The following is a 24,218-nucleotide window of genomic DNA, read 5'->3' on the forward strand; positions in this document are numbered from 1 at the left end:
TAGAGAGAGAGCATAAGTAGGCAGAGCGGCAGACAGAGGGAGAGGGAGAAGCAGGCTCTCCGCCTAGCAGGGAGCCCGATGTGGGGCTCGATCCCAGGACCCTGAGATCATGACCTAAGCTGAAGGCAGCCGCTTAACCAACTGAGCCACCCGGGCGCCCCATGAAGTCGCTTGACTTAAAGGGTCTGCATAACTAAAAATATAAATACTGCCAAACTAAATGCTAAACATAGTTGTAGTACAATTTATAAAGGAAGAAAGATGATAGCATGCAAAAGACAAATAACTCAATCTACAAGGCATACCCACATACCCACAGAAAAGAGGCATGTTCTTGCCACGGGCTCTTGTATGTCCTGCTAAAAATTCATATGTTGAAGGCCTAACCCCCAATGGGACTGTATTTGGAGATGAGGCTTTGGGGAAGTAATTCGGGTTAGATGAGGTCATAATGGTGGGTCTCTCAAGATGGGATTAGTGCCCTTAAAAGGAGATGAAGAGGGAGAGAGTACTCTCTTTCCAGCATGTGAGAAGGTCAATTGCAAGAAGGCCCTCACCAGAACTAAATCTGCCAGCACCTTGATCTCGGCCTTCCCAGCCTCCAGAACCTGAGCATGAATACCTGTTGTTCAGGCCCCTAGTTTACGGTGTTTTGTTTCAGCAGCCCGAGCAGTTGAACACAGGGTGCCTGTATTGTGACTGACCCGTCTGAGGACACTGGGGCCTGGGCACAAACCAAACTGCAGATAAAACCCACACACAGCATCCAGTCTAAGTGTTAGCTGTCCCACAGAGGTTGCTCCTCATGTCCCTAACTACTCCCTGCCTTCAAGTCATACTGCCCACAATTCTTGAACCTGCACCATCTTTATTTTTAATGCCACTATTCTGGCTCAGGCACTTTGTATCTTCTTCCTTAACTAAAACAAACCACTACCCAACTGGTCCCTCATCTTCTGTCTTTCCAATTCACTCTCTACACCATGAGGTGATTTAAAGAATTAACTTTCTAGGAGCTCCTGGGTGGCTCAGTCGTTAAGCGTCTGCCTTCGGCTCAGGTCATGATCCCAGGGTCCTGGAATCGAGCCCCACATCGGGCTCCCTGCTCAGCGGGAAGCCTGCTTCTCCCTCTCCCACTCCCCCTGCTTGTGTTCCCTCTCTCACTGTGTCTCTCTCTGATAAATAAATAAATAAAATCTTAAAAAAAAAAAAAGAATTAACTTTCTGAAAGGTCAATCAAATCATAATAGCTGTCATTCTTTGAATTCTTAAAATGTATCTGCAAGATAGGTATTTTTATAGACGGGAAAACTGAGGCTCACTCATGGCCGATACCTGAAACAGCATCACCATGAAGCCGGTCAGTGACAAAGCAACTCATGAGTATGACCTTCTTTGCTGCCTTACAGAGAAAGGCATAAACTTCTCAGTACAATCCTCATGACCCTTCAAACATGGGCCCAGTTTGTCTTTCCAACCTCACCTCTCGCCAACATCCCTCAAAATCCAATCCTTACAGCCCACTCACCATTCTGGAAACCCAACAGGCACGTCTGCATCTTAGTTGCTTCCTTACATTGCTTGTTAATTCTGCCTTGATGACCTTCCCAATATCCACTTGGGAAATCCTGCTCATCCTGCCCAGTCCAAGGAGTCATCTCTCAGAGCCAGTGTCCTGGGTAGAAGGCATCCTCACTCCTCTCTGCTCTCAGAGCACTCTGGCCCTGTCTCTCATACAGTCACATAGAACTTACCAGAACATGTCACAGTCAGGGGCAATCTGCCCCATCATACTGGGAGTGCCTCAGGGCAGGGGCCAAGTCTTTTTCATCTTTGCACTCCCGGTTGTTAGCACAGCATATGATTTGCAAATACTTATTGAACGAATGAATGGCACCATGACTGACACAAAGCTCCACATGTGTAAAACTCTACTGCACAAATGGATATACTGTCAAGTTCCTTTAAATAACTTGCTCTCAGGGCGCCTTGGTGGCTCAGTCCGTGAAGTGTCTGCCTTCAGCTCAGGTCATGATCTCCAGGTCCTGGAATCGAGCCCTGTATTGGGATCTCCACTCAGCGGGGAGCCTGCTTCTCCCTCTCCCTCTGTGATCTCTCTCACTTTCGTTCTCTCTCAAATAAATAAAAAATATAATAAAATACCCTGCTCTTCCTGCACACATGTGAATAAAGGGGCTCAATTTAGAGAGACTTGATTGGGTGTATCTCTATTAGGGGGAGAAGAAAGGCCCACCTGTGTGCACCTTGGTTCTTAAGGCCAGCTGTGCAGCCCTGGCTGCAGGGAGCATGAGGAGAAAAAGCCGTCCCCAGCGGCCCAGGGACAGAACACACAAGATGATGTGGAGTATCAGGGGCTTGACCAAAACTCAACTACTTTCCTCAAAGGTGAGAGGATATATTTGGACGCAGGTATCATTTGATTCTCTGTCAATCCTCAGTTCACTGAGCCTCTAAATAACTTAGAGTTTTCGCAGTAATTTACCTTGACAAAAGAAGACCTAGCTCAGTAAAGGAGCAAAAAATCAGCACCGGCTCTTCCCCACCTAGGAAGGGGAAGGATGGTCTTTATTTAACATTTTATAACTGTGATGCACAAACACAGGGATCTTAGCTCCTCTAGATGCAGGGATCAGAGCAGAAAGACCTTCAGAAGCCCTGTTCACTACTTAAGACAGTTACTTAAAAGCCAGTGAATATTCTCTCCACCGAAAACTCTCAGTAGCTGCATAAATAACCGACCTGAGGGGATAGCACTGTAGCCACCATTGCTCTGGGCTTCTTTTTATCCAGCAATTCCAAGGCATTTTTCAAGCATCACATTCCTATAATGTCAGAACTCTCCCCACTTACACTGGGTAATTCGAGAGCCTTAGCAATAGATCTGCCAGGGTTGCAAAGGGTTTAATGGTAAGATGTAAACAAAACCTGAAATCTTGATTCTAGCCTCTCTTCCACCATCCTTCTAGGTATATGCACACTCTCGTTCTTTAAATCTGACCCTTAGGACTTGATACTAAATTTGGCTTTGACGGATTATTATAAGTTTAGATCAGCAGGGCTCCGGTACAAACTATAGGCCGAGTGATACGTTTGCAGGAGATACTTTTAAGTCTGATCAGTCAGAAATGACAGGAAAGACCACAAGTCCCACAAGCCAAGAAGTCTATGGTATTTATTTTTATATAACAATTTATTTCAACATCTTCCTCTCCCCATCTTCATACTCTCTGGAAGGAGGAGCTGCTTGATGCCTTTAAAAGGCTGTTTTCTCTCTTCTGCAACCGGATGCCCAGTTATTGACCCCAGGGACATGTTTCTAGAGAGTAGAAGTCCATTCCTCAGAAATCAAGCTACAAGTCCATCCCCAATCTCTGGGCCGTCCCCTAATCAGGTGTGATGTGCAGTAACAGCAAAACGCAGAGGTCACAGCGGCAGATGGAATTACACACCACATCGCAGCTCTCCCAAGAGATACTCCAAGAGATCATGTCCCTGCCACTAGGTCTACTTTTAGATCTCTCTCCGCATCTCACAATTTGCACTTGATGACCTACTCGGACAGACTCACCGACATGATGTGGGCAGAGATCCTGAGCACACACGCCCTGACGAGCAGCAACAACAGAGTGCTTCAGCCTCTAGAGCTGGACTGCTAGGTTCAAATCCTGATTCAATCACTTACAGGCTTGCTGATCCTTGCTTAAATTCCTGGTGCCCATGTTCCTCATCTGTCCAATAAGGACCTTCCTCATCAGGGTGTGAGGACAAAATGAGAGGACACAGATGAAGAGCTTAGAACAACCAGGCCTTGCAAACAGGAAGTGTCCAGTAAATGTTCGCTGTTACCACTATGGAATAACGTGTGGGGAAAGAAAAGGGAATGTGCCGCGTTCATTCTGTATACTACAGTTCCCGCTGCCCATCTGAAGTTACTCTGATTTGCTGTCTTTTGGAAACATTTGCTTGGTACAGCATCAAACATATTTAATGATGACTACATAGAAACAACAACAAAAAGTCCAGTGTTGACACTCCTTGGGAAAAAGTCTCAAGTGTAAGGTCAAAGCTGCTCAGGGCTTCGGGAGGAGCTCAGTCCCTCACGGGTTCACAGAGAAGTGTCAACGAGGCAACTGAATTGGGAAGGTGTGCCAGCCAGCAGAAAGCTCCAAATGACCCCAGGGAAGCATTTATTTGTTTTTAAATAATCTCTATGGCCTGAAAAGTTCAAAATTAAAAACAAAAAAACCCCTATTCTGACACCAGAGGGAAGGAAATAGAAAGGGAGTAACCGATGCAAATGGCAAGTCCCCATAAGAAGAAAGGGCCGTTTTCCAAGCACGAGCTGACTCCCGCGGAGGGAGGCAAAATTCTTACTGGCTCTTTCAAAAAAGGAAGATCCCTCTACTCTAATTGCTAAGGCAGAGTAACAAAATCAAAGAGCAGACATTTGGGGCGCCTGGGTGGCTCAGTTGTTAAGTGTCTGCCTTCGGCTCAGGTCATGATCCCAGGGTCCTGGGATCAAACCCCGCATCGGGCTCCCTGCTCCGCAGAGAGCCTGCTTCTCTCTCTCCCACTCCCCCTGCTTGTGTTCCCTCTCTCGCTGTGTCTCTCTCTGTCAAATAAATAAATAAAACCTTTAAAAAAAAAAAAAGAGCAGACATTGGATGAGCATTAGTTGGCAGGACTAAACGTGAAGCAGAAAGGATGGGGCATTTTGAAAGCACTCCTGGACTGTGAATGAGAGGAGGGGGTCACTCCACATACAAAAGAAGAAAACAATGGAGGGCGCCTGGGTGGCTCAGTTGGTTAAGCGACTGCCTTCGGCTCAGGTCATGATCCTGGAGTCCTGGGATCGAGTCCCACATCGGGCTCCCGGCTCAGCGGGGAGCCTGCTTCTCCCTCTGACCCTATCCCCTCTCATGCTGTTTCTCTCTCTCTCGCTCTCAAATAAATAAATAAAATCTTAAAAAAAAAAAAAAAAAAAAAAAAAAAAAAAATGGAAACATATCATTAAAAAAAAAAAAAATTTCTCCAAGTCACTTATCTGCCTAAAAATCTTCACTATTCCCCACAGCCTACAGGAACGAGTCAAAAACCTCTGGAGGTAATGGAGTCCCCCACCTACCTTTCCAATCGTGTTTTGCCATCAGGAAATGTCCACTCCCGCCAGACTGGCTTCCTTATTTGTTCCAGGGAGAAACAAACCATGCTCATTTCAGCTTTGTATCCCCAGCACCTATCACAGTGCCTGGCCCATAGCAGTTGCTTGGTAACTGTTTGCTGAGTCGACAATGGGAACGCTTTTAGGCCCATCCTCTGCACCTCTCTCCTGCAAAGCCCCTTCCCCACCCCGCTGGCGAAAACCCCGGTGTGTCCAAAGCCTCGCTCAACACCCTCCACCTCTTCTCAGCACCAGCGGCCTGCGCACGCCGTCCTCCTCTCCCACTCTCAAGCCCCACAGCATCCCATCACTTCAGACCTCTGCTGCTGTTCGGACATTTCCTGTTCCTATGTTTCGTCTGCCCCATACACTGGGAGCTTCTGGAGGAAGGTAGGAGGTGTTGAAGCAATGGGAAGCAGTGGAAGGGTTACTGATCTGCGGCCATGCAGACCTGGTTATTTGACTTTGGGAAAACTTCATGTAAACACTGAGAACAGTGCCTGGAACATAGCACGCGCTTCGCAAACGCTAGTATTGTCATTACTCGTTTCTTGGAACCTCAGGTCTCCCTCTTATAAAATGGGGTAAATAATAAATCTTCTGGGGCGCCTACCTGGATCAGTCGGCAGAGCACGTGACTTTCATTTTTTCAAGTTTTTATTTAAATCCCAGTTAGTTGGGCGCCTGGGTGGCTCAGTTGGTTGAGCGGCTGCCTTCGGCTCAGGTCATGATCCTGGAGTCCCGGGATCGAGTCCCGAATCGGGCTCGAGTCCCGAATCGGGCTCCCTGCTCAGCAGGGAATCTGCTTCTCCCTCTGACCCTCCCCCCTCTCATGTGCTCTCTCTCTCTCAAATAAATAAAATCTTAAAAAAAAAAATAAATCCCAGTTAGTTAACAGACTGTAATATTAGTTTCAGGTGTAGGATTTCGTGATTCACCACTTACATACAACACCTGGTGCTCGTCACAAGTGCCCTTCTTAATACCCGAGAACCAGACTCTTCAAGTCTCACACGTTTTTTTAAAGCTTACTTTAAAAAAAATAATAATAATGATAAATCTGTCAGGTGGTTCCTTATGAAGATTAGGAATAATGTCTGAAAAGTCTCGAGGACCTTCCTTGGCGCACAGCGGCTACTCACAAGCCATATGGCAGCCATTCTTCCGAAGCCTCAGCTGGGTGCAGAGAAGATGCTCCATAAGAGTTTATGGAATGAGGGGCGCCTGGGTGGCTCAGTCGTTAAGCGTCTGCCTTCGGCTCAGGTCATGATCCCGGGGTCCTGGGATCGAGCCCCGCATCGGGCTCCCTGCTCTGTGGGAAGCCTGCTTCTCCCTCTCCCACTGCCCCCTGCTTGTGTTCCCTCTCTCACTGTGTCTCTGTCAAATAAAATCTTTAAAAAAAAAAAAAAAAAAAAGAGTTTATGGAATGAGTTGAATGAACAGAGACATAGTCTAATATCAATTCAGATATCAAGGGAAAACTTTTCGGTCATTCATTCAACAAATCTTTAAGGGCTGGTCAGTATGTACCAGGCTTTGTTCTAGGTGCTGGGGTGCAACAGTAAAAATACCTCCTGTCCTGTGAAGTTTACATTCTAAAAGAAACGGCAGATAATAAACAGAGGGCGAGACAGAAATAAAAGCATATATGCTGTTAAGTACTATGAGGAAGGAAAAAAGCAAGGTGAGGATACGCTAGCAGAGCTGGGAGGGGGCTGTCTGTGGAGGTGGCATTTAGGCAGAGACAAGAATCCTTAGGACAGCCAGAGCATGGGAGATGTCCTCACCCTTAGGCAGACTCCAGCAGCCTTTCCACGGGTCAGCCTCTAGGGACAAGAGACCCACTGCCGGCAAAAGGGCTGTGGTCTGGCTCCCAGGGCCCCTCTCAACTCACACCAAGCTACACACACTGCTGAGCCAGTGATTACAAACTTTATAAGACTGTTTGAATTGGCCACCGAAGCCCCACCTGGAAGTAAACAGGTTATAACCATACCGTTACTGGTCTGTTCCCCAGAAAGTTCAGATCACTGTTCTCTCCAAACAGGTAACCCTCAGGGTGCGTGGAGTCAAACTTCTCTCCTCCCATAATGAAGTGGCTGGCAAAATAGCTTCCTAGACAGGGAGAGACAGAAACATCAAACAGAAACCAGTCAAACTAAACCAAGTAAAAAAGCCAACTCAAAAAAAATGTTAACCCTTCAAACAAATAATTAGCGTAACTGTTAATCCCAAGAGAACTGTCTCTCGATTTGGGACAGTGGCACAAAATAAGCAAAATCATAGCAGTGAGAACCCAAGATACCCAACGTAAAGAGATCGATTTTCCTTTTAACATTATCAATTGAATCCTTATCATGATCTGTCTATAATACCATCAGCCAAAAGACCAGAAGGCCCCTCAGTGCACATTAATGAACATATACATGTATTTTGTTCCTGTTTTTTTTCCCCTTAAACTTGAAGTGGTTACTTTCTATCCTCTGTATATTCAGGAATCTTAACTGCAGGTATCAGCCTATACACACACACACATTTCTTTGCCTCGATCTTCCTAAGCCAGCTCGTACCTACACACAGAAGTCTCAGTACCTGCCTACCACTATGTATAGACCTCTGTAACCCTTTCCAATGAAGGCTCTTCCTTTTTCATATTTGCTCCAAAATGATCGTTAACAGGAAAATACGAATGTAAATAATATAGCTGTCCTTGGCTTTACCTGCCAATCACCACACAGATTATGGAGTTTAACAGGACAGTAGTTCAGGGCTAGGATACACACACACTCATGCACACACACACACTCATGCACACACACCCTCAGTCTCAAATTCACTAACTGCGAACAGCCAGGGTTTCAGGGATGTCAGTTAGGGCAGGCGCTCCTTGCCCCACCTTGACTAGCCAGGAGGCAGGGATATTTCTAACACGATAATAACGAGAGGTGATCAGCAGTCAGGGGTCAGAATCCCCATCTGCCTCGCCCAGACAGACGAGGACTGTGCCAGGACGTGACAGCACTGGTAAGTCACCATGGGAGGCCTAGGTAATGCTGCAAATTCCGTCTGGGAATACTTTCCAACCTAGATGACTAAATGAATGCCTCTTAACCCAAATTTCTATAATCTAAATACTCCCAGGAAGGTAAGCCATCCGAAGGGAAGGACTTATGTCACAAAACGCCTTCTCAAGGCTCTCCTCACATACCCCAATTCCTGGATTAACCCAAAGAACTTCTGAAACAGTGAGAGGCTTCGTCGTCATCCATCACATGGTGAGGGTATAGATACATTTTCTAAACCAATTTCAACTTTTGTTGAAAGTTTACTGCACACTAAAAACAGTGAGATTCAGCACTTTCAGCCTGTGAAGAAGCCACAGGAAGGAAGACAGAGAAGAAAATTCTAACAGAAAAACTGAACCAAATATTCATTCTTGGGTTTTCTTCCCATGGAGCTTTAGTCTAGAAACACTTATTACACAAAGCAACGTGGATAAAATCACTCACCACAAAGTGAGGCAATTCTTTAATTAAACAACAAATAGGAAAACATTATTTGAGAGTAAAAGCAGCCGAAATCTATCACTGAGGAACTCGTGAAAGTTACCCACCAAAACTGAAAAATATAAACGGCAGCCATCTGCGGTGATACAACAGTGAGTTTCATCACTTAGAAAAGCTTAATTATCAATTATTTATGTTGAGCACTTGCAAGCCCTATTTTCCAAGTGCATAATTTATAGAGGGGGGAGGTGCCCAGTTGCCTTAAGTAGAAGCAGTCATCTCAAATAATTAAGTCATTTACTACTGAACCTTACCAAAATATATTTTCTATACATTAGAGGTTACATAGTTATTATACATTAGCTGAAATTTTAAAAGGTAAAGATTTTGGGGAGCCTGGCTGGCTCAGTTGGTAGAGAGTGTGACTCTTGATTTCCATGTCGTGAGTTTGAGCCCCACGTTGGGGATAGAAATTACTAGAATAAAATAAAATAAAAAGATTTTACATTGATGGATGGCTTGCCCAAGACATGAATAAAGACTGGAGAGAAGCAGGTTTGGTGTCTGGAGCTATACGGTTCAGTTCAGTAGGGGACATGCTGAGTTTCTAGCACGTGTGAACAGTCAGGTGAGGGATGAAGGGACAATGAAGTCCAGATAGATAATCAACTTACAGGTGGTAGTGATTGATCCCAGCAAGAGGAGAGCACTAATGGCTTGGGGGGCATAGGGTTAAAGATGGTGATAGGGTTCTACTGGAAATGGCTTTTTTTTTTTTTTTTGCCATAATATTAGAAGAGAAGAAATTATCAAGAAAGCAGTGTAAAGCTAATTGTAGTTTTGCCTTACATTAAAAATCAAGAACACAAATATACAAAGATTTAAAATTAGGGTCAATATTTGAGAGATTAAGAAAGGACTTTTCATTTCAGTAGCAGAGTTGGTGCAAAATTCCTTTAAAAAGATGATCTCCCTTGATGCACTTAAAATAAAAATACCTTATCAGTTAAAAGAAAAAATGAGCTTAAGGCAACCAAAAGCTGGCTTGTTGCTTTCTTTTGAAATGGACCCGTCTAATAACTTGCCCTAGTTAGGCTAGTGAGACAGAACAAATCCGCCATCTGCAGCCTGGATAAAGCTTTCTCTTTGCCCTAGCTGTCTAAAGGGACGAACCAGTGCAGAGTCATGTAGACCTACCATATCAGCACAGTAACACCTAACACACTCACAGTCCCTGAAAAAAACGCCTTTTGGACAGCTTGTGCACATTTTTACTTCTTAGCATGAACCATGCTCTAAAATCAGAAATGGTAGGGAAAGAGAGCTACACTACAATACTTCGCCTGTTTGCTAACACGGACATATATGACTAATGGATAAACTGCAAGTTTTTCATTATTAGCTAGCTGTAATTTCTTATTTATTTTTTTGAGAGGTAGAGGGAGGGGCCGAGGGAGAGGGTGAGAGAGAATCTTAGGCAGGCTCCACACCTAGCATGGAGCCCAATGCAGAGCTCAGTCTTACGACCCTGAGATCATGAACTGAGCCAAAATCAAGAGTCGGATGCTTAACCGACTGAGCCGCCCAGGCGCCCCAAGTTAGCTATAATTTCTTCACCAAAATTCATATTCAATTTCTTTGTGGGATTTAAGAAGACACATCTTGTGGTAATCATTTTACAAGACAGACATATATCACATCATCACGTTGTACATCTTAAACTTACACAATGTTATATGTCAATTATATATCAGGAAAGGGGAAAAAAAAGAAAACGCATCATACACAGATCTCCAAAATTATATTTAAAACATAAGGTATGAGTGGGAGGGAGAAGGGGGAGTGTGTTTAATGTGTATAGAGTTTCCGTTTTGCAAGAAGAAAAAGTTCTAGCGACCTTTTTTTTTTTAAAAAAAGATTTTATTTATTTATTTGACAGAGAGAGACACAGTGAGAGAGGGAACACAAGCAGGGGGAGAGGGAGAGGGAGAAGCAGGCTTCCCGCGGAGCAGGGAGCCCGATGTGGGGCTCGATCCCAAGACCTGGGATCATGACCTGAGCTGAAGGCAGACGCTTAACGACTGAGCCACCCAGGCACCCAAAAGTTCTAGCGATCTTAACACTACTGAACTATATGCTTAAAAATGGTAGGATAATAAATTTAATGTTACATATTTTTCACTACAATAAAAAGAAATAAAGGAAAAAAAAAAAAAGGTTTGGTCCAGAATGTCCAACACTAATCCAAGTTCAGTATTTTTTTAAAAGATTTTTATTTATTTATTTATTTGACAGAGAGAGAGACAGCGAGAGCAGGAACACAAGCAGGGGGAGTGGGAGAGGGAGAAGCAGGCTTACCCCTGAGCAGGGAGCCCGATGTGGGGCTCGATCCCAGGACCCTGGGATCATGACCTGAGCTGACGGCAGTCGCTTAACCAACTGAGCCACCCAGGTGCCCAGCAAAATTAATTTTATTTTTATTTTATTTATTTTTTAAATATATTTTATTTGTCTCAATATTGGATATCCCAATATCCCAAAATACCCAAAATATTCTATCAACATGCAATCAGTATAAAAATTATTAAGAAGCTATTTACATTCTTTTTTTTTTTTTTTTTAAAGCATGGAGTCTTCAAAATCTGGTGCATATTCTCTGCTGTTTACAGAGAATGTGGACTAGCCACATTTTAAGTGTTCTACGGCCACATGAGGCTAGTGGCTACCACAGGAGAGAGCATAGCTCCAGACACTCCTCCTCACCAACGGATTTAATCTTAATCACTTATCAATACTTTCTGACTCTACAGAAATGTCAGAGCAACTCCAAGGGAACTTGTACTAAGGACAACGTTTGAACCAAGAGTCCAAATCAATAAATTGACTTCAACTGCCCACAAAGAAAAATACAACTATTTGTTCCTCATCATGTGAACAACAACAAAATATCTCAGTTAGAATTCACTGTCTTGGGGCGCCTGGCTGGCTCAGTCGGCAGCGCATGCGACTCTTGATCTTGGGGTTGTGGGTTCAAGCCTCATGTTGGGTGTAGAGATTTCTTAAAAATAAAACCTTAAAAAAAAAATTCACTGTCTTAAATAATTTACCCAATGAATGTAAGCTATTAGGGCATATTCCTAACATCACAGTGAAATTAAATATTGCTCAATTGATCCCATAAGTTACATCTGGCCCAATGAGATATTCTGACATTTGCCACCAAACTGCTATGAAGTATAACATCACACAATGAAGGACAATTAAACCTATTTCCCATTTTTCTACAACTCTGTATGCCTTTTACAAGATATACATATATCAAATCATCACATTGTACAGATTAAACTTTATGGGTACCCTATATGTTAACAAAAATTCTAATTAAAAAAAACTTTTCTTTCAAATCTGTGAAATTACTGAAGTATGTCTGCCTATAGAAACAGACTTAGGGAAAAAAATTGTTTAGGCCTCTAAGTAATAGCAATTTATTTACTGTCATAGCACAATTGCAAATCAAAGATTTTCAACTTTTTAAGTAATGTAAATTTTTTTTTAAAAAAAAAAAAAAAAAATGTTGAGCAGGCAAAAAATTTTGATAATTTGTGTGGATTAAATGACAAAGTAAAATGTATTTGGGATTTTAGCTGCTATCTTATGCTAAGTGGGAGTTTTTATTGCAAGATCTATAAGCAATCTTTCCTTTTTAAAAAAATTTAAATTCAGTTAATTAACATACAGTGTATTATTAGTTTCAAAGGTAGAGGTCAGTGATTCATCAGTTGTATATAACACCCAGTGCTCATTACATCACGGGACCTCCTTAATGCCCATCACCCAGTTACTCCATCCTCCACCAGCAACCCTGTTTGTTTCCTATGGTTAAGAGTCTCTTATGGCTTGTCTCCCTGTCTGATTATGTCCTAGTTTATCTTTCCCTCCCTTCCTCTATGCTCCTGTTTTGTTTCTTAAATTGCACATATGAGTGAAATCATATGATAATTGTCTTTCTCTGATTGACTTATTTCACTTAGCATAATACCCTCTAGTTCCATCCACGTTTTTGCAAAGGCAAGATTTCATTTTTTTGATGGCTGAGTAATATTCCATTGTGTATATATACCACATCTTCTTTACCCATTTATCTGTCGATGGACAACTGGGCTCTTTCCACAGTTTGGCTATTGTGGACATTGCTGCTATGAACATTGGGGTGCATATGGCCCTTCTTTTCACTACATCTGTATCTTTGGGGTAAATACCTAGTAGTGCAATTGCTAGGTTGCAAGGTAGCTCTATTTTTAGCTTTTTGAGGAATCTCCATACTGTTTTCCAGAGTGGCTGCACCAGCTTGCATTCCCATCAACAGTGTAGGAGGGCTCCCCTTTCTCTGCATCCTCACCAACATCTGTCATTTCCTGATTTGTTAATTTTAGCCATCCTGACTGGTGTGAGGTGGTATCTCATTGAGGTTTTGATTTAGATTTCCCTGATGCCGAGCAATGTTGAGCACTTTTTCATGTGTCTGTTGGCCATTTGTCTATCTTCTTCAGAGAAATGTCTGTTCATGTCTTCTGCCCATTTCTTGATTGGGTTATTTGTTCTTTGGGTGTTGAGTTTGATGAGTTCTTTATAGATTTTGGATTCTAACCCTTTATCTGATAAAACATTTGCAAAAATCTTCTCCCATTCTGTAGGTTGCCTTTTGGTTTTGTTGACTGTTTCCTTTGCTGTGCAAAAGTTTTTTATCTTGATGAAGTCCCAATAGTTCATTTTTGCTTTTGTTTCCCTTGCCTTTGGAGACAAGAAGTTGCTGTGGCTAAGGTCACAGAGGTTGCTGCCTGTGTTCTCCTCTAGGATTTTGATGGATTCCTGTCTCACATTTAGGTCTTTCATCTATTTTGAGTCTATTTTTGTGTACGGTGTAAGGAAATGGTCCAATTTCATTCTTCTGCACGTGGCTGCCCAATTCGCCCAACACCATTTGTTGAAGAGACTGTCTTTTTTCCATTGGACATTCTTTCCTGCTTTGTCAAAGATTAGTTGACCACAGAGTTGAGGGTGCATTTCTGGGTTCTCTATTCTATTCCACTGATCTATGTTTTGTGCCAGTACCAGGCTGTCTTGATGATCGCAGCTTTGTAATATAGCTTGAAGTCCGGAATTGTGATGCCACCAGCTTTGGTTTCTTTCTTGACATTCCTGTGGCTATTCAGGGTTTTTTCTCATTCCATACAAATTTTAGGATTTTTTGTTCCAGCTCTGTGAAAAATGTTGATGGTATTTTGATAGGGATGCAATCTTCCCTTCTTTTTATTTTTATTGATGTCACAGTAAAAAACAAATATCCTGCCTATAAGTGAAAAATATTAATCTTCAACTATTTGCTTTTGAACTAATGGAGCTATATACTCGATTACTGCAGAAAATGGAATGGTATTTAAAAATAATTTTATACAAAATTAAAATATGAGAAAATTGGCTATGGGAATCCTATTAGGATTTCATGTATTTGAAAAATCTTCACCTAGGGGCACCTGGGTGGCTCAGTCGGTTAAGTGTCTGCGTTCGGCTCAGGTCATAATCCCAGGCTCCTGGGATTGAGTCCCTCATCAAGCTCCCTGCTCAGCAGGGAGTCTGCTTCTCCCTCTCCCTCTGCCCCTCCCCCCTGCTCATGCTAACAAATAAAATCTTAAAAAAAATTTGCACAAGTAAAACATGCCTTTTGCAAAAAATAAAAATACATAGATGTAATTTAAAAAGCGATAATCTAATTCAACTCCGTGAGAAGTAACTCCACTATTAACAACCGGTTTGTGGCCTTCCAGATTTTCCTACACGTATATAAACACGTTTGGGTTTTCTGTTTTATTTTCTTTTTTAACTTAATTGGGATATTACACATACTGATCTGCAAGTTACATTTCTTTTTTTTTTTTTTTTTTGCCTAATGTACTGTAGGCATCCTTCGATGTCCACTTATGGACTGAACTCATTATTCCTAATGCCTACATAACAATAACTCACATTGAGGACTTACTATGTACCAGCACTGCACTATCAGGTACCAAATAGATTATTCCTCACAACAACCCTATCAGGTGGGTGATATAAGTTTTTTTTTTTTTAATTTTACCGAACTGATGATAAATGCACAGAGAAAGTAAGTAATTTATCCAAGATCACACAGGTAGTAAGACGCAGTGTCAGGTCCAAAATGCAGCTATTTTTATTCCAGAATGCCTATGAGTACTCTCATCCATTATACTATATTCCCATTGAGCATCCAGATTTAATTAACCGGTTCTCTACTGATGAACATTCCCTCCTCTCTAGTTTACATTGCGTGCTTGCTTTTTTCCCTCCTGGGTGGTATTATTGTTGCTATTTGATTGTTTTTACATCTGGAATTTGTCCTTATGGACTGTGTGGGATAAGGTGTTAATCATTTTTTTCCAAATAGGAAACTTTACGAACACCATTTATTGAACGTTCCATTTCCCCCACTAAATTGAAAATCTATTTTTATCATGCTATATATATCTAGCTCTGGACTCTATTCTATTCTGAACAAGCACAATATAGTTTTAACAACTGTAATTTTACAGTATTTGAAGCAAGGCACATGTCAACAGATCCAAACCTTTCCCCCATTCCCAAGGTCCCAACCCTGACCCCCCTACCTGTCTTCCTTCTACTTTATGACATTCCCTCAAAACCCTTCAACATTATACAAGTTTCAAAACCTTACAACTTCCCTATATTTCTACCCATACTTTCTTCTGGCCTCAAGAAGGTAGTCCTTCTCTCCCCGTTCCAAGTTGACTTTTCCACTTGAGTTCCCATCCCCAACTGTCTCTACCTCCTCGAGACCTCATCAACAACCTCTCTCTTTCTCTGTTTCTATTCCTCTTTCCACAGGCTTTTTACTTGCCTCGTGCTGCAAGCATATTCTGGTCTTCTCAACTTAAAAAACAAATACAAAAAGAGTTCCATGTGCCATGCCTTAAAATCCGCCCACTGGCCACCCATCTGTCATTCCTGTCTGCTCCCACCCACATCCAGTGACTCCTCAAGCCTTTACAGTGCTTTCCACCACTCTATTGAAACTCTTCCCTGGAACACCCAGCAGGCCAAGTGTATTCTCACACTTCACTCACCTTATGAATGCTCAGAAGACTTCCATGCTCATTTCTGAGGCTCTTTTCCCCTTGGCTTCCAAAATCCTCATGGTTCTGAGTCTCTTCCTACCTAAAACTTGTTTCATGCTTTCATGCGGCCCACAAACATGGATGTGTCTTCAAGAGCTCAGGTCTCTCCTTTTCTTTCGTTCTTTCCCTCCCTCTTTCTCTTCCTCATAGAATCAAAGCAGAGGCTCTGATTTAAAACAGCTGAATTTGATCCCGGTGCTGCCCTCCTCCACTGGGTCACCTGGGACAAGTTATTTAACTTTCTGGGGCTTTGGTTTCTTTATCTATAAAACGGATAGTAACACCTCTTTCAAAGGATTGTTGTTAGGCCCAGTGGGCAATTAACACACATTGGCTTCTCTTTTCCCATACTCCCAAACATTTTCCCCTGATCTTCCTTTGGTTTCAGTCCAAATCTTTAACCACCTGCCATATCTTTTCATCTAGATATCCTATCTTTGCTTCAAATTCAACGAATAACCTTTTTTCTTCTGGGAGAGGGGGAATAAAGAGCATTCTATCTTAAGAGCTGTCACCAGAACTCCTCTTAGCAAAGGCATGATCTTTTTTGGAATATACCTTAATGAGCTACTTAGAATGGAGAGCAATACACCAAGTGCCGGGTACGTTTGTTGCTTATTGATGCAACTCGAACGACTCTGTAATTTTTTTTCTGAGGAAAGGGTAAGGAGAAGAGTCAAAAAAGGAGAGGTAAGAGGAAAGAAACGTTAGGATGAAGGCTCAGGTTGGTGAACTCAATAGCCAGTGAAACTCCCCAGCTGAAGTACAGTTTAGGGTGATGATGCTTACTATTCCTTTGTGTTTCTGCAATGTAAACCCCAACTTCATCACCCTCCACAAATATTTAGTAGAATCTACACTTTGAATACTTTATGCGAACGGAATTTTTTGGAGAAACTGAAGAATGGACTGAAATCACATTTATTGTTGGGCAGGGACAGCAAGCTGGAGCTCAGGAGCCAACAAGGTTGTGCCATGGGTCATTTGGGAATTCACAGAAATCTTGGAAGGGGCATGAGAAGTCTATACTCTATGATTTGGGGGAGTGGGTGGGTTTCTGTCTAATCCGCCTACATTTTGAGGAGCAGTAAAGCCCTGGCTGACATTTGGGACTCACTTTAAAAGCAGTTTCTGCCCCAGATTCCCAATTTCTGTCAATGGTGCTTTACTTCTCTGGTCACTCAGGTTAAAAATGTCATAGTCATCAAAACCACACAAACATTGAATGTGTGCTTTTGTGCAAAGCATCCTTGTCAAGACCTCAGCCCTTTCCAAGTTCGATGACAGTGGATTATCAGGTTATAGTTCCCTAGAAAATCTCTATGCTTCTAGTCTTTTTCTCCCTACAACCTATATCTCTAAGAGATAAATCTTGCTTAGAACACCATCTGGTTCTTTTCTTTTGGTTCCTACCCCCTTCCCAAATTTTATTTCTCACTACTTTTCTTCTAGGAGAATTCTCTGCCTCAACCAACTAATCTATTTATTATTCTCTAAATCCATCAAGAACACCGGCAAGGACACCTGAAACTAATATAACACTGTATGGAACTAACTGGAATTAAAATAAAAACTTAAAGGGGCGCCTGGCTGGCTGAGTCCGGAGAGCATGTATCTCTTGATCGTGGGGTTGTGAGTTTGAGCTCCGTGTTGGGTGTAGAGATTACATAAGAATAAAATAAATAAATAAAATAACCTTTAGGGGCACCTGGGTGGCTCAGTCAATCAGGCGTCTGCCTTCGGCTCAGGTCGTGATCCCGAAGTCCTGGGATCGAGCCCCACGTTGCGCTCCCTGCTCCGTGGGGAGTCTGCTTCTCCCTCTCCCTCTGCCTCTCTCCCCGGCTTGTGCGCTCTCTCTCTCTCTCAAATAAGTAGATAAAATCTTTAAAAAAATAAATAAAATAAAATAATCTTTAAAAATTAAAATAAAAACTTAAGAATTTTTAAAAAGCACACCGGCAACCTCCCGGCCATTACAAATACTATTCTTCCCCTTGGACTATCTGGGAGCCCTTCAGTGTGTTCAGACGAGCCATTGCTCCCAAGAATTCTACCCTAATTGATCAAGCTCTTCTCTGTATTTTATTCAGTTGGTATAAACCCCTCTGTACTGTTATTTTTAACAGCTTTATTGAGGTATACTATACACAGCATAAAATTCATCTATCGTACAACTCAATAACTTTGGTTAACTATCACACAATCCAGTTGAAAACACTTTCATTACCCCAAAATGTTCCTTCATGCCTGTTTACAACTAACTCCCACTCCGTTCCCCAGCCTTAGGCAAACACTGCTGTTTTCTATCTCCATAAATTTGCCTTTTCTAGACATTTCATAGAAATGGATTCATATAATATAGTCTTACAACTGGTTTCTTACACTTAACACAATGTTTTTGAGGTTAATCCATGTAGTCCAGCTTGTATCACTAGTTCATTCCTTTAAGTTGCTGAACAGCATTTCACTGTATGAATATGTCTCATTTCGTTAATCCATTCACCAGCTGATGAACATTTGGATTATATCCCATTTTTTGGCTATTATGAACAATGCTGCTATGGACACTTGTATATATGTCTGTGTGTGAATCTTTTGGAGAGATTCATGGGAGTGGAATTGCTAGATCATAAGGTAAATTTATGTTTAACATTTTAAGACTCGCCCAAACTCTTCCAAAGTGGCTGTTTCCATTTTACATTCCCAACAGCAATGCACAAGTATTGCAATTTCTCGACATTCTCACCAACACTTGACATTGTTTTTTTTATTGTAGCTATCCTCTTGGTTGTGAAGTACTACCTCATTGTGGTTTTAATTTTATTTCCCTAACAACTACTGGTATTAAGCATCTTTCCATGGTTTTTTTTTTTTTTTTTTAAGATTTTCTTTTTTTATTTGTCAGAGAGAGAGAGAGAGAGCACAAGCAGGAGGAGTGGCAGGCAGAGGGAGAAGCAGGCTCCCTGCTGATCGGGGAGCCCGATGCGAGACTCGATCCCAGGACCCTGGGATCATGACCTGAGCTGAAGGCAGCTGCTTAACCAACTGAGCCACCCAGGCGTCCCTTTCCATGGGTTTATTAGCCATTCTTGTATCTTCTTTGGTGATATCTCTATTCAACTCTTTTGTCCATTTTTATTTTTTAAGTAGGCTCCACGCCCAGCATGAAGCCCAACGCGGGGCTTGAACCCACGACCCTGAGACCAAGACCTGAGCTGAGATCAAGAGTCTGACACTTAACTAACTGAGCCATGCAGACGCCCCTCTTTTGTCCATTTTTAAATTGGGTTGTCTTTTTAATACTGAGTTGTTCAAGTTCTTGGTACATTCTGGATGCAAATCCTTTATCCGTGTGTTTTGCAAATATTTTCATTCAGAAGGTGGCTTGTGTTTTCAGCTTCTTAATGTCTTTTGAAGCAGAAACATTCTTAATTTTGAAGAAATCCAATTTACCAGTTTTTTCTCTTCTGGATTGTGCTTTTGATGCTATATCAAAGAACTCTTTGCCTAATCCTGAATCAAATAAATATTTTCTCCTATATCTTCTTTTATGGGTTTTATGGTTTTCATTCTTACATTTAGGCCCGTTTTTCTAAACAGCTTAATGAGATATAATCACACACCATACAATTCACCTATTTAAAGTGTACTATCCAATTGTTTTTTAGTATATTCAAATGAGTTAGGCAACTATTCACCACAATTTTAGGACATTTTCATTATCACAAAAAGAAATCCACTAGCAGTCACTCATTTCCCCCTTCCTCCAGCCACTGACACTTGCTAATCTACTTTCTGTCTCAACGGATTTGCCTCTCGCGGACATTCGGGATTATACAACATATAGCATTTTGCATCTGGCTTCTTTCACTTAACATTAATATTTTCAAGGTTCATCCATGGTGAAGCAAATACCAATACTTCAGTCCCTGTTACTGCCAAATAATGTTCCATTGTATGGACTTACCACATTTTATCAGCTATTCCATCTGCCAGTTGATGGACATTTGGGTTATTTCGACCTTTTAGCTATTATGAAAAATGCTACTATGAACATTCATGTACACATTTTGGTGTGGATTTATTTATTCCCCATTTTTCTTGGACGTATATATACCTAGAAGTGGTATTAGTGAATCATTTAAGCAACTGTGAAACAGTTTTCCAAAACAACTGCACTATTTTACATTTCCACCAGCAGGGTACCAGAGTTTTAATTTCTCTACATCCTCACTAAACTTGTTATTAGTTGTTATATTGATTATAGCCATCCTAGTGGGTGTGAAGTGGTATCTAATTGTAGATTTGATTTGCATTTCCCTAATGGCTAATGAGGGTGAGCATTTTTTCATGTGTTTATTGTCCATTTGTATAACCTTTTTTGGAGAAAGGTCTATTCAAGACCATTGTTCCCTTTCTAGTTGGGTTGTCTTTTTCTTATTGAATTGTACAAGTTCTTTATATATTCTTGATGCAAACCCCTTATCATATATACGATTTACAAATATTTTCTCCCATTCTGTGACTTGTGTTTTCATTCTATGACCCATTCTGAGTTAATTCTTGGTGATGTGAAGAGTTTAAGTTTTGTGTTTTTTTTGCTTGTTATTATCCAAATGTCCCAGAACCATTTGTTGAAACAAAAACAAACAAACAAACAAACAAAAACACCCACTATTCTTTTCCTGTTGAAATGCCTTGGTACTCTTTTTTTTTTTAAGATTTTATTTATGGGGCACCTGGGTGGCTCAGTAGGTTAAGCATCTGCCTTCGGCTCAGGTCATGATCCCAGGGTCCTGGGATTGAGCCCCACGTCAGGCTCCCTGCTCAGTGGGGAGCCTGCCGCTTCCCCTGCTTGTGCTCTCTATCAAATAAATAAATAAAATCTTAAAAAAAAAAAAATTTATTTGAGAGAGAGACAGCACAAGCGAGGGGAGGGGCAGAGGGAGAGAGACAAGCAGACTCCCCACTGAGCACGGAGCCCACTGGGGCTAAATGCAGGGCTCCATCCCAAGACCCCAAGATCGGACCTGAGTCGAAGAAGATCATAACCAACTGAGCCAGCCAGGCACCCCTTGACTTGGTACTTTTGTCAAAATCAACTGAACATAAATATAAGGTTTTATTTCTGACTTGCAATTCTCTTCCATTGATCTATATACCTTTTGTTGTGCCAAACCACACTATGGTTTTATAATAATGTTTTAAATTGGGTAGTGAAAGTCCTCCAACTTTGTTCTTCCTTTTGTTTGTTTGTTTGTTTAAGATTTTATTTCTAGGTAATCTCTACACCCAACGATGGGCTCGAAATTACAACCTGGAGATCAACAGTCACATGCTCTACCAACTGAGCCAGCCAGACGCCCCATTCTTCCTTTTCAAAGTTGTTCTAGATAATCTAAATCCTTGTACATGCATGTGCATGTAAATATAAGAATCGGCTGGTCAATTTATTTTAAAAAAAAGTCTGTTGGGACTTTGACTCAATTTTTAGAACGTTGGCATCTTGACAATATTGAGTTTTCCAACATGAAATGTTTAATTACTTAGATCTTTTTAAACTTCTTTAGTTAAAGCATCAATCTCAGCAACATTTTAGAATTTTCAGTGTACAAGTCTTATACTTCTGATGTTAAATTTATTCCTAAAGGGGCGCCTGGGTGGCTCAGTCGTTAAGCGTCTGCCTTCGGCTCAGGTCATGATCCCAGGGTCCTGGGATCCAGCCCTGCATCGGGCTCCCCGTTCAGCGGGAAGCCTGCTTCTCCCTCTCCCACTTCTCCCTCTCCCCCTGCTTGTGTTCCCTCTCTCGCTGTGTCTGTCAAATAAATAAATAAATAAATAAATAAATAAATAAATAAAATCTTTATTTTAAAAAAAAAATTTATTCCTAAGAATTTTATTCTTTTTGATGCTATTGGGAATGAATTGCTTTCTTAATTTCTTTTTCAGATTTTTGCTTGTGTGTAAAAATAGAATTGATTTTTGTATGTTGATCTTGGATGTGCAACCTTCTGAACTCATTTATTAATTGTAGTAGTATTTTTGTGGAATCCTTGGTATTTTCTACATACGGGATCATGTCATCTGTGAATAGACAGTTTTACTTCTTCCCTTACAATCTGAATACCTTAAAGATATTTTTTTACACGTGTATGTGTGTTTATTTTGCCATACTAGTTAGAATCTCCCATCAACACTGAATGGCAACAGCAGACATTCTTGCCTTGTTCCTGATCTTAGCAGGAAGGCATTCTGTATTTCACCATTAAGTATGATATTCGCTGGGCTTTCCATAGATGCCCTTCTATTCCTAGTTTGCTAAGTGTTCTTCATCTTGAAAAGGCTGGATTTGTCAAATGTTTTGTCTCCACTTATTGAAATGATCATGTGGTTTTTATTCTTTATTCTACTAAAACAATATATTAATATTGATTGATATTAAGCATTGGTATATAAAATATTAACATTGATTTCAGATATCAAACCAACCCTGCATTCTCAGGATATAACCCAGTTGGTTATGGTATATCTGTATTCTTATTTATCTCTGTATGCCTGCATTCTACCTCTGATATAGATGATAAGCACTAAAATTCTGGAAGGAGCATAATTTTTAAATAATGATTTTTAAAGGCTATAATTTTTAGATTAAAAAAATGTTTTCATAGCACAAGCACTCTTTCAGCAACTAAAACCTCGAGCTTAGCACCTACTTTGCAAGAATAATTAGTTAAAATAGGAAACCACTATAATTGTTAAATTTTATGTGTCAACTTAAATTTTAAGGTATGGTGCGAGTTGTTTATCCAAACATTAGTCTAGATGTTGCTGTGAGGTTATTTGGCACACATGATTAACATCTATAATTAGTTCACTTTAAGTAAGAGAGATTACCCTTGATAATGTGGGTGGGCTTCATCTAACCAGATGAAGACTATAAGAGCAAAAACTGAGGTTCCCCAGAAAAGAAGGAATTCTGTCTTAAGACTCTAATATAGAAATCCTGCCTGAGTTTCCATTCCGCCAGCTTGCTCTAGAGATTTCAGATTCAAGACTATATCAACTCTTGTCTGAGTTTCCAGCTTGCTGGCGGGCCCTAAATATTTTAGACTTGCCAGCCCCCACAATCACAGGAGCCAATTCCTTAAAATAAGTCTTTTTATTTTAAGGGATATACATATATTTTTAAAATATACATATATCGGGGCGCCTGGGTGGCTCAGTCGGTTGAGTGTCTGCCTTCGGCTCAGGTCATGATCCCAAGGTCCTGGGATTGGGCCCCACAGCGGGCTCCCGGCTCAGCGGGAAGTCTGCTTCTCCCTCTCCCTCTGACTGCCTGCCTACTTGTGATCTCTCTCTCTCTCTCTGTCAAATAAATAAATAAAATCTTAATAAAATATATCTCCTATTGATTCTGTTTATTGGAGAATACTAAATGATTCTGCCACCAAATAGCTTGTATTGTTAATACAAATAGCCTGTATTGTTAATACTCCCTTCTGTGACCCATATTCTGACTTACAAAGTTGATTTGAGAGCTATCCTGCTGCTTGCCATAGGAATCAAAATCACTGAGCACAAGGATCAGAATCTATATACTGGTGCAGAGCAGGTGCTCAATAATGTACATTAATGGTAATGAACAGAAAGAGAAAAGAGATGCTAAAGAACCAAACATAACCACCATCATATAAGGAAATCAAAGGCCCTAAATCTGAGGACAAAATCAAGAAGTGAAAGAAATCAGTCTGTTAATAATGAAGTGAAGTACAAATAAAGCAAAAATATTACATGTTTTAAGAGGTGGGTGCCTGGGTGGCTCAGTCATTAAGCGTCTGCCTTTGGCTCAGGTCGTGATCCCAGGGTCCTAGGCTTGAGACCCACATAGGCCTCCCTGCTCAATGGGGAGTCTGCTTCTCCCTCTACCCCTCCCCCTGCTCATGCTCTTTCTCGCTCACTCTCTCTCTCAAATAAAAAAATAAAATCTTTAAAAAAACAACAGGAGAAGTACTACATTTGAAGTGTTTAAAAAAATAATACTAGCATTTGAGGGGCGCCTGGGTGGCTCAGTCAGTTAAGCGACACACTCTTGATTTCGGCTCACGTCATGACCCTCAGTCATGAGGTAAAGTCACATCAGGCTCTGCACTGGGTGCGGAGCCTGCTTAAGATTCTCTCTCTCCCTCTCCCTGTGCCCCTCCCCTCCACTCGCACGCACATGTGTGGACGTGTGCGTGCACGCTCTCTCTCTCTCTCAAAAAAAAATACTAGCATTTGAACTCTTGATCTTGATGACTTCATCATTAAATGGAGCAACACTGA

The 24,218-nt window shown here is 41.3% G+C and overlaps 1 protein-coding gene across 2 annotated transcripts in view; it reads right to left on the reverse strand.

Annotated features, from left to right (window-relative positions):
• Positions 1-24,218, reverse strand: part of RNF157 (ring finger protein 157) — a 79,114-nt gene that overhangs the window by 49,240 nt on the left and 5,656 nt on the right. For both annotated transcript variants that reach the window (XM_032429376.1, XM_032429377.1), the window contains exon 2: positions 7,179-7,297. In XM_032429376.1, coding sequence (XP_032285267.1) covers positions 7,179-7,297 — 119 coding nt within the window. The remainder of the gene's footprint in view (positions 1-7,178; positions 7,298-24,218) is intronic.

The sequence above is a fragment of the Phoca vitulina genome, unplaced genomic scaffold (assembly GCF_004348235.1).
Source record: "Phoca vitulina isolate PV1807 unplaced genomic scaffold, GSC_HSeal_1.0 scaffold41, whole genome shotgun sequence".
Classification (NCBI taxonomy): Eukaryota; Metazoa; Chordata; class Mammalia; order Carnivora; family Phocidae; genus Phoca; species Phoca vitulina.